General features: G+C 50.5%; 1 protein-coding gene across 2 annotated transcripts in view; it reads right to left on the bottom strand.

Moving 5' to 3' along the window:
- The window catches only part of AHRR (aryl-hydrocarbon receptor repressor), a 70,311-nt gene that overhangs the window by 43,258 nt on the left and 10,240 nt on the right, over positions 1-16,813 (bottom strand). For both annotated transcript variants that reach the window (XM_023751812.1, XM_006081438.3), the window contains exon 3: positions 11,686-11,867. In XM_023751812.1, the coding sequence (XP_023607580.1) occupies positions 11,686-11,867 (182 nt within the window). The remainder of the gene's footprint in view (positions 1-11,685; positions 11,868-16,813) is intronic.

Below are 16,813 nucleotides of genomic sequence, written 5' to 3'. Positions count from 1 at the left end.
ACAGCTCCCTGGCTGGGGCCGCAGAGCACCCTCACCGACAGGCTGCAGAGGCTGCAGAGGCTGCGCTGATGGCGGATGCACGGACTGTTGTTCAGAGAACACGGCGCCGCGTGTCTAGAAGCCCAGCCGGACTCCTCCACTGAGACGCGCTCACTGCACAGCACCTGTCCCGGGAATGGCACCTGCCACACGGGCATCCACTCCATCTGCCCGTCCTCCTTCCCCTTCCAGAACCGTCACGGTCCTCATGCAGATGGGATGGGACACATGACCACCTCCCTGTTATTCACCCAAAGGTGTCTCCACTTCAGCGTCTCCTCCTCAGCCAGCAGGCCGATGCGAGAACGGTGAGCCCTGCATGGCGCTGCTGATGGCGTGGTCTCCAGAAGCACCGAGGGGCCTGGGCCGCCCTTTGGGAAAAGAGGAAATAAATGGGGGGGGGGGGGGGCAGGAGCAGGTACTCTGGGGGAGGTGGGAGGAGGGGGTGGAGTTGCAGGGAGGGGATGCTCCACTTCTGATCTCTGCTCCCCATCCTTCCTGTGTCTACACACGCACCTTCACTGACCTCACATTAGTGGGCCCCCACCTCACAGTTGTACGAATTCCTTCTGTCTTCACTTTCTGAGAACTAAAAGATAAACTCCTCGCTTTGCCTTGGAAGAGGGACATGAAGTGTACATGTACTTAGGTTTCTTGATGGCTACAAACTGCATTTGTAGAGGAAGCGCCTGGCCTCAGTTACCTTCTGCACAGATTGTGTTGCCTGCACCTGGGGTGCAGACAATTGATCCTTCCTGTCACTCGAGCACCAGCTGCTCAGTGTCGGACACCTGCCGGGCTCTGCAGGGGGAGGGGGAGCGGAAGCACTGGATACCACCCACAGGTTCTCTGTGCGGGAGACCCGGACAAGCACAGCTTTCTCCCAATCACCCCAAGGAGGTGGAGTCCCCACCAATAATCGAGCGCTCAGATGGGTGACAGGAAACGAGTAAAGGCAGCCTTCACCTCAACGTGCACGAAGAGAGACCGAGGGCGCCTGGCGGTCTGGAAGGACCACAGTGGCTTTGGGCAGCCTGCTGTGCGCACAGGGCTACAAATAGGCAAGGGACACACACACTTTAGCCTGCAAAGCAGGCGAGTCCAGCACACGTGGTTAGTCGGCCTGAGTGAGTGTCTGGGGAGGGGCCAGGATGATGAGGATTCCAGAGAGCCCCAGCCCTCCCAGAAAACATGTGGCACCGGGTGAGAGGGAGCAGAATGCTGTCCAGGCTGCCCCCTGTGCGTCTAGGGGAGCTCAGAGCATCACAGAGCTGCATCTGTCCTCTCCCCCAGAGTGAGGACTTGAGGACGTGCTGGCCCGGTTCTGGGGAGGATGGGCCTCTCACCAGCTCTCCTCTACCCAAGAGCTCCCTCTGTGGACCTGTGGGGACCTCACCCGCCTGACGAAAGGGCATTCTCTGCAGGCACTTCACCTGCAGGCTCCACCGTCTGCCCCAGGTTGCAGGTGGATGGGGAGTTTCTGGAGGAAAAACAGTGACCCCTCTCCTCTATGCCCATTTCACCTGGCTGCAGCCTGGTCTGGAGGACACCCCCAAGAGCAACACAGGGGGGCAAGGTGAGGGGGCAAGCCCACTGGCCTCCCCACTGTCTAGCAGGCGCCCCCTCCCTAGGCAGTGCCCCTCCCAATAGATAAAAAGCAAACACAAAAAACAGAAGGGAGGGACCACAGAAGGGGGAGTAACCAGCAGGGCCTAGGGGAACTCTGTGCGTATGTGTGAATGTTCTGTGTGAATGCTGTTTGTGAGTACTGTGAGTCTGTATGGATGCTTTGTGTCTGGACACTGTGTGTATGCTGTGTTTGTGAGTACTGTGTGTGAATGCTGGGTGTGAATGCCATGTGTGTGAACGCTGAGTGTGAACACTCTGGATGTGTGTGTATAAAAGCTGTGTTTGAACACGGTGTGAACACTGAGTGTGTGAACGCTGGGTGTGTGTGAATGCTCTGTGTGTCTTTGTGTGTGAATGCTGTGTGTGTGAATGCTGTGTGTGTGTGTGTGTGTGAACACAGAGCATGCGAATGTCCTGCGTTGGGTTAAGACAGTGAGTGGGAGAATGACTGCTGCTGAGGAAGCTTTCCACACGTGGTGCGGACGTGCTTTAACAGAGTGTGGCACACATGTGGGGAGAGGGTCCTAGCATGTGGGGTTTGGTGTGGTGTCCGTTCTCCCCAATGCCTGTCCACCCTCTTCAGTGGTACAGCTTGAGGGGAGAAGGGATTAAAGCTGCCACTCAAAGCCCCAAGTTCCCTTAGACAAGAAAACTCATCAGGAGTATAAATAAACATGTGCCTTTCATGTATTTAGGAAATGAAAGCACATTCCAAGATGTTTATGCATCAAGTTGTTAACTTCCTATAGAAAGAACTTCCATATTTTCTTTTTATTTCTTTCCCTTTTTTACGTTATTTTTATAGTTGACACTATTACAGATGTCCCTGTTCCCCCTCTCCCTACTCCCACCTTTGTCCACCTCCTCCCAGCCTCCACCCTCCTTCCCTCTGGCCCTCACCACACGTGCCTGTGTCTGTGGGTTATGCATATATAGAACCCCCATGTTTTCTAAAATGCACCAGCAAGCTTTAGACATTTCACACTGCGACGTGGCTCAAAGAACCACCAAAACGCATCTCCTCAGAGCCAGGGATGGTGCGGAGCAGCGGCCAGTGAGGCTGGCTTCTCCGGTCAAGAGGCTGCACTGCTAACCACTTTCTGAGGCCACTCCTCCGTGGAGCCCACGGGGGCTCCGTGGAAACTTGGTCACAGGTCCTGCAGCGCAAACACACCCTCCCTGCAATCCCCATGCCACAGGGCTAAGTGCAACCAAGAACAGCTCTTTGGGAAGAAAAAGAAAAGGAATGATATTTCTATGCATTGCAGGTCCATATTTGTTCATGGCATAAAACCAGGAAGAAGCCAACTATTTGGGCGTTTTTGTTAAGTTTCAATACATCGGAAGGAAAGTGCACCAGTGTCAAGCCGAGGGTTCAAGAAACATTTTGCAAAACAAAACAAAAAGGAAAAAGGTGTCCTGATGCTTTTAAAAATTCAAATATTTATTCAATTAGTAACTGCACAATGTGCAGGTGTGAAGACGAGGCGCATGAGCCAGGACCCAGGACCTCACAGCGCGATAGTCAGGGAGCCCTGGTTGGAGTTCAGACAGGACAGAGCCCTGGAGGGACAGCCCCACACAGCGTCCTCAGTGGCAGCCCCAGCGGACAGCAGTCCCAGAGCCGTTCACCCCCAGGCCGGCGCCCTGGAGTTTAGAGGACTGCCCAGCTCAGCTGTCAGAGAGCCTCTGCTTCCTGCATGAGTCATGAATTTATAGTAAAGTCATAGTAGGTTCATAGAGTAAAAACTGGAAGCTAAGCCTCCAGTTACCCAGATTTGCAAATAACTCTGACTTGAAGTTGGTCTGTCAGTCATCATCACCTTCAACTTCCTCACAAATCAATCACGTCACTACAGGTTCTTGGTTCCTATCGGTCACGCATAATTCACCCTGGACAGATACAGACTGAATTGATGAAAAGACCTGGAGGAGCAGAGGGACCGGCAGGGCCGTGGCTGTAAGAAAACTACAGGTGTCTGAGTTGTCAGGAGAGCACCCCCATCTGAAGAGGGGGCCCATTTTCGCGCTCCATGGCACCCCGTTCTGCTGAGGCTACACCCAGTCCTCACGGCCACAGCTACCCACTAGCCTGCTCCCGCTTGACCACCCACCACTACTCATTTGTGAGATGGTTGGTGGCTCTGATGGCTGTGAGGAAAGCGCTGGCTATTCTCAAACTTCTCTTTACAAAAAGATTGGGCGCCTGAAAATGCCAAAGGCTATCCCAAAAGGTCCAAACGTGACTTCCTTACAAACACAAGCACACCGTGCTCCCGGACAGCTGCTGTGGCCAGCGCTGCCCCACATGCCGCCACCGCCAGCCTCCCACCCTCCGGGAAGGACTCGCTCTCCCCACACCTCCCCAGGAGCCCCACCATTCACACCGCAGAGCAAATGTTCGGTTGTGCGGTTTTCTTTGTTTCTTCTTTTGTTTGTTTATGTTTTGAGACAAGGTTGGACTGACAGGCAAGTTTTCAGAATAGTACAAAGCAGCCCAAATATCCTTTCCTGGAGACTCCTTCGAGTTTTATATACTGTTCCACTAACATCCCTTTAGCCTGGGGTCTGGGCCTGCTGTCCCCCCCACCCTCGCTCTGTTCCCATCCATCTAAAGTCCATCCTTGGTCCATCCTTGACTTCCATGACCTTGACTTTAAACATTATAGCAAGTTATTTTTCAGACTGCCTCTCAGTTTGTGTTTGTTGGGTGTTTCCTCGTGATTATTCACCTTCAGTAGGAATATGGCAGAAATGGCCACATGCTCTTCTCATGCACGATGCCAGCTATTCCTTTACTGGTGGGGTCAAATTTGATCACTCAGGACAGTGTGTGCTGGGTTTCTCCACTCTAAGTTTTTTACTTTTGTAATTCATTTGTATATTGTTGGGAGATAGGCCAAGACCACGAAAATCCCACTTCTCACCCCACTTGAAGCACTAATTTTAGCACTGTTGATGTTTCTTGCCTGAATTGTTACTACAATGGTTACCAAATGGTGAGTTTATAATTCACCTCTTCTACTTACAGTCCTCTGTCTAGAATCCTGTCTCCTGTCTATTAGTCTGCAGTTTACTGTAAGGAGGAGCTTTCTCTGATCAGTGTGGACTATGGAATCCTGTTTTATTCACTGGGTTGAATCCATTATCCTTCCTCCTGTTAATGTTGAAATTGGCCCAGATGTGGCCAGTGCAGCCCCTTCTGATGGCTCTGTGTCCCATGACATCCCTATGACAATCCGAATACAGCCTTGCTTTCTGGCCTGAATGTTCTAAGCTTCTCTTGTACGGTCCCTGCCCCAACTCTGGAAGAAGACAAACAAACAAACAAACAAACAACAACAACAACAAAAAACACCCTTGTTCCTTTTAATGAATGGTGTCTATATACCAAGGTCTGAATGTGAGTTGTGCTCACTGAAACTGGTGTCACTGCTCCCAGACCTCCTCAGTGGACAGAGCTAGAACACACAGACATTTTATACACACATATTTATGTCTATATCCACATATGTCAAAATCCATGATTTCACATCAATACCTGCAACTCCAACTCAACACCACAGGATTCAGTATAGAGTGAAATTATTTTTCCTTTAGTATTTGGTGGAAATTGCTTTAAAACTATTTGGGCTTAGATTATCTTTGTGGAAGATTTATAACTGATTTGGCTTCTTTAATGGTCATATGACTATTAAGGTTTTCTATTTCTTCTTCTTCAATCAATTTTAATAAGCTGTATTTCTAGGAATTTACTCATTTATGTTTTCAAATTTATTGGCATGAATTTGTTCATAGTAGCTTCAAAGTATCTTTGAAATATTTACATCTTCTACCATTGTGTCCCTTCAACATTCTTGACACTTTCTCTTTCCTCCTTCATCAGTCTCACCAGATCTTTGCAAAATAACTCTATTGTATGTTTCTTTTCTATTTCACGAACATCTTCTTTATTATTTGTTTTCTTTGAATCTCTTTTTGTTTGTTATGCTTTTCTAAAATCAAAACTACTAAACTGAATGCTTAGGCCATAAAATTTCAGCCTTTTTTTATATAAACACTTAATGTTATTTATTTCTAAGTATTGTGTTAGTTGTATCCCACACATTTTGATTTGTAAATATTTTCTAAATTCCACCACATTTTCTTCTTTGAACTATGAGTTACTTGCACGAGTGTTAATTTCCAAATATGAGGGTTTTCAAGTCATCTTTTCGTTATTGATTGCTAGCATAATTGCACTGAGGCCTTACCATGTATTATTGATTTTGTCTGCTGAAATTTAGAGACTTGCTTTATTTACCAATCTGTTTTCAATACATTTACAAGTTTCATGTGGGCTTGAAAAGATGTAAATTCTGTAGTTTCAGACTATAGTGGTTAATGTATACCCATTAGATTAAGCCATTTTTGCATTGTTCAAATAGCCTATAATCTTTACTGATTTTTATTTGATCTATTAAATACTGAGAGAATTATTTAACCTCTTTCTTTCTGATGATGAATTCATGTATTATTTTTCCTTATAGTTCTGTTGATTATTGTTTTGATTTTTGAGGTTAGGTTATTAAAAGCACACAAATTTAAAATTATTTTATCTGCTTGATGAAATGAACGTTCTAATCATTATGTAAGGACACATGATTTCCAGTAATGTTTGTTACCCCAAAATTGATTTTTTGACATTAATGTGGTTTCATCAGATTTCTTCTGGTTAGGATCTCTCTACCCTCTCACTGCCCTGTCCTGTGGCCTCTGTGAACACACATAGCTGTCCACCATTATAACCCCGGCTGCTAGTTGGCATGCTGTAGTTAGTAACATGCTTGGAATTTTGTGCTTTCTATTCGCTCCACCCTTTTCATATCTTTTTTTTTCTCCTTTCTTGTCCTTTCTTTTGGTTGATTACATTTCTCATTCCACTTTTCTCTCTCCACTAGTTTGAAAGTTGAATCCCATTTCGCTTGTCTTGATGATTATCATGGAAATTTTATAATTAGCTAATCAACCTCCAAAGGTAATTAATACAAGAATTGTTGGAGTAACACAAATCTCCTGCTCCAAATATATATGCTCTCATGGCTGGAATTTGTTTCTCTTTGCTCTTCCAATGTATTAGTGGTATTGCTTCATATAATTGGGGCCTGATGTACCCACAGTCAGTACCTTCTCATCTTCCTTCCTCCTTGCATCTCAGATCCACCACCTGGAATTCCCTTCCTTCACAATCCTCTTTAATGACGTTCTCCTTGGGTTCTCAGCTTCACTTAGCTTGTTCTCTGAGTATTCCTTAATGTTCCGCTGGCTCATCAACATATTTTCAAAGGTTTCAGATATTTTCTTGTATTTGGGGCTCTTATACTGGTAAGCAGGAGGACTGACTGGTTACATCTCTGCTAGACCCTGAATGCCAGGGGCGGGACTATGGCTCTTCCGTTTACTTGTGTTATCACAGGTTGTTAATGCAGAACTCTTTCTGTCTGAATTTTGGCTGAGGCCCCGAGACAACAGGTGCCAACCACAGTGAGATTCCAGGTGACATGGGCAGGGCTGAAAAGCTTCTTGACCTGCCCACCTGCCATGGGGGTGAAGCAGACCCATCCAGCCCAGGTGCCTAGGGAACCAGGGCCATCCGGTCAGGGCTCCTGGACAGGCGTGTGTGGAATTGGGTGACAGAGGCTGAGCACAAAGAATCACAGGGACAGGAGGACAGTTTCAACCACAGGGTACGTGAAGAATGGGGGGACAGTGCTGTCACAACGGGAAGAATCTCCAGATTTTGTAATCTTCCCCTTCTCCGTTGTGTTTACTGAGATGGCTCCCCTCTCCTTGGCACTTCTCTCCCGGGCATCAGGAGCACACATGTGTTACCCCCAATGATGCTCCCATCTGTGTGACTCGCTGGGGACGCCGGCAACGTGCCAGACCTGCGTGGACAGTGGACCCTCTGTCATCTGTGCGAGCTGCTTCTCCCTGCCGGGCGGGCACTGGTCCTTCTCCCAAATGAGTGGGCGCTCAGGGAGGGTGGCCTAATTGACCACTCAGCCTAAGTGAGCGGGGGAGGGGCTTCTTGGACCCACACATGCAGGGTCCACATGTCCTGGAAGGAACCCCTCTACACTCCAGCCCCACCTAGGGGGTCCTCAGGCTTCTCCTCTACCCACCTTCCCCCACATCGTCCCTCTCGTGAATGGTGAGATTTACGAGTGGAAAACTCTGCTCTTGGGTACAAGCAGAGGGTTTATAACTCGGAAGCACCGTCCCTTTGCTCTGTGCAAAAACCAGTAAAATAAAATAAAGTAATCCCGCTGCCTTTTAAAAATTCATGAAAGTCAACACTAAACATTACTGGAAATTTTCAGGTCATTGTTACCCTTTGAAGATGAAACTTTCCAGTTCATGTCCTTCCCAAAGGTGACTTTTTATAGAAGCGGTAATGAAATTAATTCACCCACTTCTGAGTCAGGAAGCACAGATTAAGATCCAATTTTTATAGCTTGGCTTTTTTCTAACTACTCAGTGGAAATGAATTGAGGAAAGCGTTTAGAATTTTCTCTAAAATGTACACCTTGGGAAGCCTTGATAGAAAGGGTGCGCTGGCGGAACCAGGTTTGTTATTTCACTCGGTGGTGACAGTCTCGACGCTCCCACGGTGTCTCTGTGAGCTTAGGAGCCAGGCCAGCCTGCAGCGGAGCAGGGAGCTGCCTCCCAGGCTCAGGCAGGGGCCCTGCACCACTGGGGGCTGTGGGGTCGGCGTGACATGGGACTGTCACTCTGCTTCTGGTTAAAAACTAGGCATTCAGGTGGACACCTGGACAGTCATCTGGACTCCTGGGAACAGCAGTCTTTCCAAGACTGCCAACCCTGGCCTGGCTGGGCACAGCTGGACTGGTCCCGACAGGGAGTGCCGGGTCCCTCCCAATCTCTGGGCGGAGGTCTGGTCTTCGTGGGTGTGCCAGTGGAGGAGGGTGAACTGACCACCCCATCGGGCTGCCCCCAACCTGCCTGAGCTGTCCAAACAGCCCAGTAGCTGCAGCCATAAAACAGGTGCTTCCCAGAGGCAGGTCTGGCGCCCCATGCGATGGCGCGCTGTCATTCTGTGTGACTTCCTCCACCTCTTCGTCACATCACAGCCCTCCTGGAAAAGCACAGTCGTCCTGCACAACCTGATAAGGCTCCAGGTCACCGCAGCAAACTGACCTCAGCACCAGGCGTGGGACCGGGGCCTGGTGAGGGGAGACTCGGGCACCGGGACATGGGCACGTGCCCCCCACAGCCTCAGGCCAGGCAGAGGGTGCTGAGGGCTGGCGTGTGTCTGCAGCACGTGCTCTGCGTCTGCAGGGCTTCCGGGGCCTCCCTCCAGGGACTCTCAGCTCCGTGAACACAGCCCTCTGGCCCAGCAGTCAGGGCACAGTAACATCTACTGTCCCGGTTCTCAGAGTCAGGCAGCTTTTCCGATGAGACGCAATTCCTTCTTTCCGTCACCGGTCCCCCAGCAGGCTTCCTGCGCTGCCTGGGGGGTGCTGCCCCCGCCCCCGCAGTCTGCTCAGCCCCGATTGTATAAATTACTGTGCAATGTGTGGTTATAACACTCATACATGAGGAACGATGTGACGATTTTAACAAGTACTGGACTAATTGGAACTATCTACCCAGCAGCCCCGGCTCAGCTGGGTCCAGGACAAGGAGCCTGAAGCCCCACACCCAGACGACAGCAGCGCTGAGAAGTTTTCTCGGCTGTTCCACACATTTAAGTTTTTCCTATTTATAAAATCGATACATTTTGGTATGAAATTAAAATCCCTGGAAAGTGAAACAAAACCCCTGGAATGTTTCCATTCAGAGATTCCTGCTGCCAACACATTCGCGTGTTCAACTCCAGGGCACTGGGGCCGGCCAGGGCCTGCGGGAGGTGGGGGAGGGGGGGATGGCGAGGAGGCCCCCACTGCAGGGTCAAGGGACAATGCTGAGTGTTAATGCCATTCGGGCGCCCTCTCCAGCGTCCCCACAGCCAACACCCTTTATAAGGGCCATGTGAGGTGCCTGGAGCCAGCAGGGCCCCTGTGACAACGGTCACACACACACCCACGACGGACCCTCCTCCCTGAAGGGACACAGGAGGGCCAGTGGGAGGCCTGGACAGGGCCCTGACTCCAAGTCAGAAAGCTGCCACACCGGGTCTCCTCCAAGCCCCCGGACCCGGCGGCCAGTGCCGAGCCCACACAGGACCTGGATCCACGCTCTCGAGTCCCCTCGGAAGCCCCACTGGCGGTGACTGTTGATTTTTAACTTTGAAAGGAGTGTGATTCAAATCCACTTGAGTGGACATCACATTCAGCTTCTAATTGGAATACAGAAGCCTGAAGCCCCTCACTCCACCTCACAACAAAGCACCGAGAGAAATTTTCAAGTTTGCAAGTTTTTGTGGGCTCATCAGAGACCCGAGGTCCCAGGGCAACCAGTAACCCAAAACGTAAGGAAATAAAGGCACTTCCGGGACAGACAGGACATGAGCCTGATACTGTGGACACCGAGAAGGAGAATCCAAACTCAACTCAGACGATTCTGAATGTGGGCCCAGAACCCAGTCAGAGAACCCAGGGCCCTGGCAGTTATAAAGGTTGGAGACGGGAACCCGCTGTAGCTGCTTCTCCAGGAACCCTGGGTGCTCACAGAGAAGAGGGGGCCGGGCGGCAATAGCTCAGCCCACATGCCTGTCTAAGGTGTCCACAGGCATGAGTGTGGGGTGGGCACAGGCAGGTGGCCTGGGAGGCACAGGAATGCAGGGATACCCCAGAGGAGCCCCGGGCATGGCCGATACCTGAGCCACCAGCGCACAGGACCACACCCAGCTCAGCACATCCCACGGCCACACAGCCTGTGTGCTCGGCCTCCCGGGGGCAGATGGCCCTTCCATGATGGGACATCTCAGCGTGGCTCGGCATCAGCCCCACACCACCACCACGGGGCCCATGTCCCGGAGCAGAGGGGGAACACAGACGGGTGGGCTTCACAAAGAGGCCGGGAGGAGCCGAGACCACCCGTGCAGAGATCTCACACAGAGTGGGGCCCTCAGAGGCCAGCAGTGGCCAGAGGGTTTGGGGCTCCAGCTCCGTGAGAGGAAATGAAGGCCAACGGCCTATGGAGGAGGGATCGGTGATGCTGTCCAGCTGGAGTGCGTGGTGAGCAGAGCTGAGTCCTCGGGAAAACGGCCCCCATCGCCAGGAGGAGCAGAGAAAGCTAGCCGTGGGCAGAGGCTGACTCTCAGCCCAGATACATCTCAGTACAAACAGCTCCCACTGCTGTGCAAAGTAGACAGACCTGGTTCACATGGTCCCAGGCCTCAGCCCTCACCCACTGTCCATCCTCACTGCAGCCCAAGGCGTTTTGTTGAGCAGCATGAAGAGCAACAAAAGTGGACGGCAGGCAGAGCAGGAACTCTACAGTTTACTGCAGTCCCCACCCCTCCCTGTTGTCAACGCATGCCCGTTGACACATTTACCTTCCCTGCTCCTGAAGAAACATCCTAAGCCCATGATTTTGTAAGAAGTTCACCCTTAGTTCACTGGTAGTGGCAGTCACAGGGTTTAAGGTAAGTGACAAGCACATCTCTTTCTCAGGGGCTGAGCCAGGCCACATGGAGAATAAGCATGACCTGGAGCACCAGGTGTGGGGAGCACAGCAGGCACCCAGCAGAGCAAAGCAACCACAGGAGGCCGGCCCCCCAGCTCACTCCAGTCAACAGCAGGACACGAAGCAGCTCCGCCTGGTCCCGGGAGCCCTGGGTTTGTGAGGAAGCCCCAAGGCCCTGGCAGGGAGGGAGGCCAAGGGTTGGCGGAGGGGGGCGGGGGGGAGGGGGACTGGCTCTGCCCCTCCCATCAGAGCTGTCTGGTTCGGCCGTCAGCGAATCCTCCTCTAAATGGTCACACAGGACATGAGGCACAAACTGTCCATCCAGCAAAGGTGAACCCAGGTGAGACCCAGCTGGGCACAGGTGGGCACAGGTGAGAGTCCTACCTTGGAAGAAGCTCTTCACCCTGAGGTAACTGACGCTGAGACGCAGGACCGAGAGCTTGTCCAGCTTGGAGACAACGTCTGGTGGAAAGGGCAGCAGGCTGGCCAGGTGGTCCAGCTCGGCGTTGAGGCGGTCGCGGTGCCGCTTGGAAGGGTTTGACTTCTCAGCCCCCACAGAAGGCTTCCTGTGGGGAAACAACCAGTCAGACTGGGGTGACTCCGCCAAAGTCCATGGACCACACAGGGGAGACCTGTCCCTGCTTAGAATGGAGCTGCCGCCAGGGGAAAAAGTGCTGAAACAAACTAAAACTCACCCATTCCTGAAAAGGTTCATGCTAAGAATCTGAAACTGCACCTCAGTGACTCTATCTCATTACGGGGAGGAAGGAACAGAGAGATGAAGATCAGGTAGCCTGAGAACCTGGCTCGGTACAAGCTGTGTGACTCCAGCATGGTTCTTGATCTCTCTGTGCTAACTTTCCCAGAAGTGGGAGAAAGGCAGCTGGCTCTAGGCTGTATCTGCTCAGCCTCGTTCAGTAATTCCTGTGTCTAAACACGTGGCCTTCTTAGGACCTGGATTCCTTGCCCTGCAGTCCAGGTGCAAGTGGCCTCTCTGGGCCTCAGTTTCTCCTCTACACAGCAGGGCTGAAAGGGATGAGGGGAGGATAACTGAGGACCCTGGGCACCATGCGCTGTCCCACCTACCCCTCCAAGGCCGAAGTCAAGGGCTGTGCCTCCGTGCAGGTGGGCGGGGCCCTGGCTGCTTTCTCCCCTTGTCCCATAATAGACCAGCTGGCCCCTCAAGGGGGTGTCCCTTGTCCACCCTCCCTCACCCCAGGCCCCCACCTGCCTCACAGTGACCTCCCTCTCTGCCCCTCTGGTCCCCAGGATGACAGTGTCCTTCTTCTGACCCTACTTCCCACCTCTCAGAACAGCTTCTCCCCCTTGTTCTTCCTAGATGTCGCCACAGGAAACCTTCTGCCCCTAAACGGCCGCTAAAGCTGCTGGGAGGGGCGCTGGCTCCAGGGCTGACCCCCCACCCCCACCCCACCCCCGGGCTCCCGCTGCCTCTAGGGGCTGGAGTCTCTTGTCCAGAAGTTCCTATTTTCCTAAGTGTGTTCACTTGTAAGCACACGGAAAGCAGCCCTTAAACAGTCCGTCCTCTTTGTTCTGTCTACAGAGCTGTCCCCTGTGCTGTCTGAGGGCCTCGGCCACAAGACCCACAGCAGGACCTGCAGCCCCAACTCCAGAGTCACTTTTCTGGTTGAGATATAATTCATACAATGTTAACTAACTGACCTAACTGCCATCTGCTCTCCCGCTCCATGCATTTGCCTGCTTGGGGCATTTCACATCAATGGAACCATACAATGTGAGACTTGGTGTCTGGCTTCTTTCACTGAACATCATGTGTTTAAGAGTCATCCGTGGCGTAGCATTTATCAGGACTTTGTTCTTTTTAAGGCTGAATAATGTTCCTCCGCATGGATTTACCACGCTTAGTTCATCCCCTCGCCAGCCCAGGCACATCTGAGTCACTTCCGCCGGTGGGTATTGTGAACATGCCACACAGACACCAGTTTTCACATGTGTGTTCCGTTCCTTTGGGCACAAACCCAGCAGTGGAGTAACTGGCTTGATATGTACTTCTATGTTTAACTTTTTGAAAAACTTCCCAACTGTTCCCACGAGGGCCACACCACTTCATACACCCAGCAGGAGGGGCTCAGCGGCTCCACATCCTGCCCACACTTGTGATTTCCCCTTTCATTCTAATAGACATTCTCATGGGTGTAAAGCGGTATCTCAATGTGCTTTCGTTTGCTTGCCCTTCGTGAGCAGTGATGTTGCGCATCTGTTCATGTGTTTGCTGGCAATTTGTGTATCTTCTCTGGGAAATGTCTATTCAGTTCCTTTGCCCATTTTTAATTGAGTTATTTGTGTTTTTATTGTTGAGTTATAGGAGGTCTTTATATATTCTACATATCAGTCCCTTAGTAGATATATAATTTTTAAATATTTTCTCCTATATCTTTGGGTATCTTTTCATTTTCTGCCCTCCCTCCCTTCCTTCCTTCCTTCCTTCCTCCCTCCCTCCCTCCCTCCCTCCCTCCCTTCCTTCCTTCCTTCCTCTCTTTCTTTCTCTTTCTTTCCCTCCCTCCCTCCCTCCCTCCCTCACTCCCTCCCTCCTTTCCTTCTCTTTCTTTCTTTCTTTCTTTCTTTCTTTCTTTCTTTCTTTCTTTCTCTCTCTCTCTCTCTCTCTCTCTCTCTCTCTCTCTCTCTTTCTTATCTCTTGGTTATTGTTTAAATATATTTTATTGATTTTTTACAGAGAGGAAGGGAGAGAGATAGAGAGTTAGAAACATCGATGAGAGAGAAACATCGATCAGCTGCCTCCTGCACATCTCCTACTGGGGATGTGCCCGCAACCAAGGTACATGCTCTTGACAGAGATATCGAACCTGGGACCTTTCAGTCCACAGGCTGACGCTCAGATCCACTCTTTCTTTTTTTCTTTCTTTCTTTTTCTCTTGGTCTTAATAAGGGCTCTACCCCAAAGTTACTAACACCACTAGGCACAACCTAAGTACACAAGAGACTTCGTGATAAACCGAGCAGTCTCCAATGTGGACTGAGAAAAGGCCCACACTGTCAGTGAAAGACCCCTGAGGTGACCCCAGAAATAGGGCAGCATCAAGGGCAGGTGTGGGGTCAGAGAAGAGGAGAGATGCCGGGTAATGGGCAGGAAGCCCAGGCTCAAATCTCACCTCTGTGTAGACCTGGGGGAGCAGTTGCCCACCTGTCTCCTCAGAGAGCATGTATCTGAGAATGAGCTGAGCATGACTATTCTCCCACCCCCACCTCCATGGGGCACCTGGGGGTCAGGCTGAAGAAATGGGTATCTGAAGAGCTTGGCAATCATCACTCTGTTCCCTCAGAACACCTGGCTGCCCCCGATGCAGTTCCTCCACCCACCCCAGCCCCAAGGGCCAGGAACTGCCCATCCACATCCAGGTGGGTGAGAATGGATGGGATAAGGGACATGTGGAGGATGCTCCAATCCCCTAGGACAGAGACTCAGCAGAAAGTGGTGGGGCCAAGGGACCCAGCACCACCAGCAGGAACAGTGCAGGAGGAGCCCCGGCCAGCTCAGATGGAAGGAGAGTTACAAAGGAAGCAGTGACACCAAAAATGTGAACTTCTTAGAATAAATCTAGCAAAAGACATCCCAGACACCTAAACTGAAACCATAAAATATTGCTGAGAAAAAATTTAAAAGACCTCAGTAACTGAAAAGAAATACCATGTTCATGGATTGGAAGACTCCATATTGTTAAGGTGGCAATGCTCCCCTAAGCTGATCTATAGATTCAATGTGATGCAATCAAAATTCCAACAGGCCTTTCTACAGAAATTGACAAGTTGATTCTAAATTTGCATCGAAATGAAAAGGACCTAGAACAACCCATTAAAAAAGAGGAACGAAGTTGGAGGACTTATCCTATTGATTTTAAGCCTTCTCTAAAGCTACGATATTCAAGATGGATTTGATATTAGAGACAAGATAGAAACATAATGGAACAAAATAGTCTAGAAACAAACGCACATATATTTGGGCAATTCATTTGATAAAGATACTAAGGCAATTTAATAGGGAAAGAAAAGTCCTTTTAATAAATGGTGCTGATTAACTGGACATCCATGAAAACAAGTGAACATCAACCCTCACCTCACACCACACCCCACAATTAACTCAGAAGGGACCACAGACCTGAATCTACCTCCTACAGTATAACTCTACAAGAAAACATGTGAGAACATCTCAGTGACCCTGGGAAGCCCAGATTTTTAGAGCACACACACAAAATCATAAAAGAAAAAAATTGATGATTGAGCTTCACGAAAAATGTTGAAATGTCTTTTGAAAGTCACCCTCACAAAGATCAAAAGGGAAACCCTAGATAGGAAAAATGGTATTCACAAGAGCTTGTATCCAGAACACGCAAAGAAGTGCTACAGCTCAGTGAAAAGACAACCCAGTAAGATAGGCACATTGTTTAAGCAGACACTTCACCGGAGAAGGCGTGTGGCTGGCAAATCAGCACTGGACAGGTCCTCCACACCTGCAGTCCCTGGGGAGAGGCAGGTGAGCACCACAGCACCGGCAGAATGGCTGACGCCAAAGGGACCGTGTCCCAGTCGGGGACAGAGGGCAGAGCAGCCAGGACTGCCGCCCAGATGTAAACAGTGCAACTGCTTGGGAAACAGTTTGGTGGTTTCTTAAGAAGCTAAACACTCACCCCCTATGTGACTCAGCGATTCCACTCCTAGGTATTTATTCAAGAGAAATAAAAGCACATCCACACCAAGACCCACACACGTTTAACGTCGCAGCAGCTTTAGTTGCAAAGGCCCCACACTGGGACCAGCCCGGGTGTCCATCTGCACGCAAATAAACGGACGTGGGGTTCCCATCTGGGGCACGACACTGATGCACAAATTATGGAGGCATCTCAAAGTCGCCTGCCCAGGGAAGAAGCGTGTGATCACATCTATAGAAACCTCCAAGAAATGCAGGCCAGTCTGCGGGAAAGAGGCATCAGAGGCTGCCGGGACGAGGTACAGGAAGGAATGACAGGGAGACTCTGGGAGTGGCAGGCGTGTCTGTGACCTTGGTTCCAGTGACATTTTCACGGGTGTTTACGTAGGTCAAAACCGATCGGACAGTGCACTTTAAAATTCATTTTTTCATATATTTTTTATTGATTTCAGAGAGGAAGGGAGAGAGAGAAACATCAATGATGAGAATCATTGATTGACTGCCTCTTGCACGCCCCCTACTGAGGATTGAGCCCGTAATCCGGGCATGTGCCCTTGATGGGAATCGAACCCAGGACCTTTCAGTTCTCAGGAGGACACTCTATCCACTGAGCCAAACCAGCTAGGGCTGGATGGTGCACTTTAAATCCATGCAGTCAAAGGTACTGCAGTTATAGCCCAATAAAGATGAAAAATTCAGACAACAGAAGGGAAGGCCCACCGCTCACTCCCCCTGTGAGCCCCGCTGCTCCCAGAAGCCCTGGGGACCCAACAGCACCCAGGTCCACTCCCTGCATCCAGCCCGAGGAAG

The sequence above is a fragment of the Myotis lucifugus genome, unplaced genomic scaffold, assembly GCF_000147115.1.
Source record: "Myotis lucifugus unplaced genomic scaffold, Myoluc2.0 scaffold_0, whole genome shotgun sequence".
In the NCBI taxonomy this organism is placed as follows: Eukaryota; Metazoa; Chordata; class Mammalia; order Chiroptera; family Vespertilionidae; genus Myotis; species Myotis lucifugus.
This window is presented reverse-complemented; position numbering and strand designations above follow the sequence as displayed.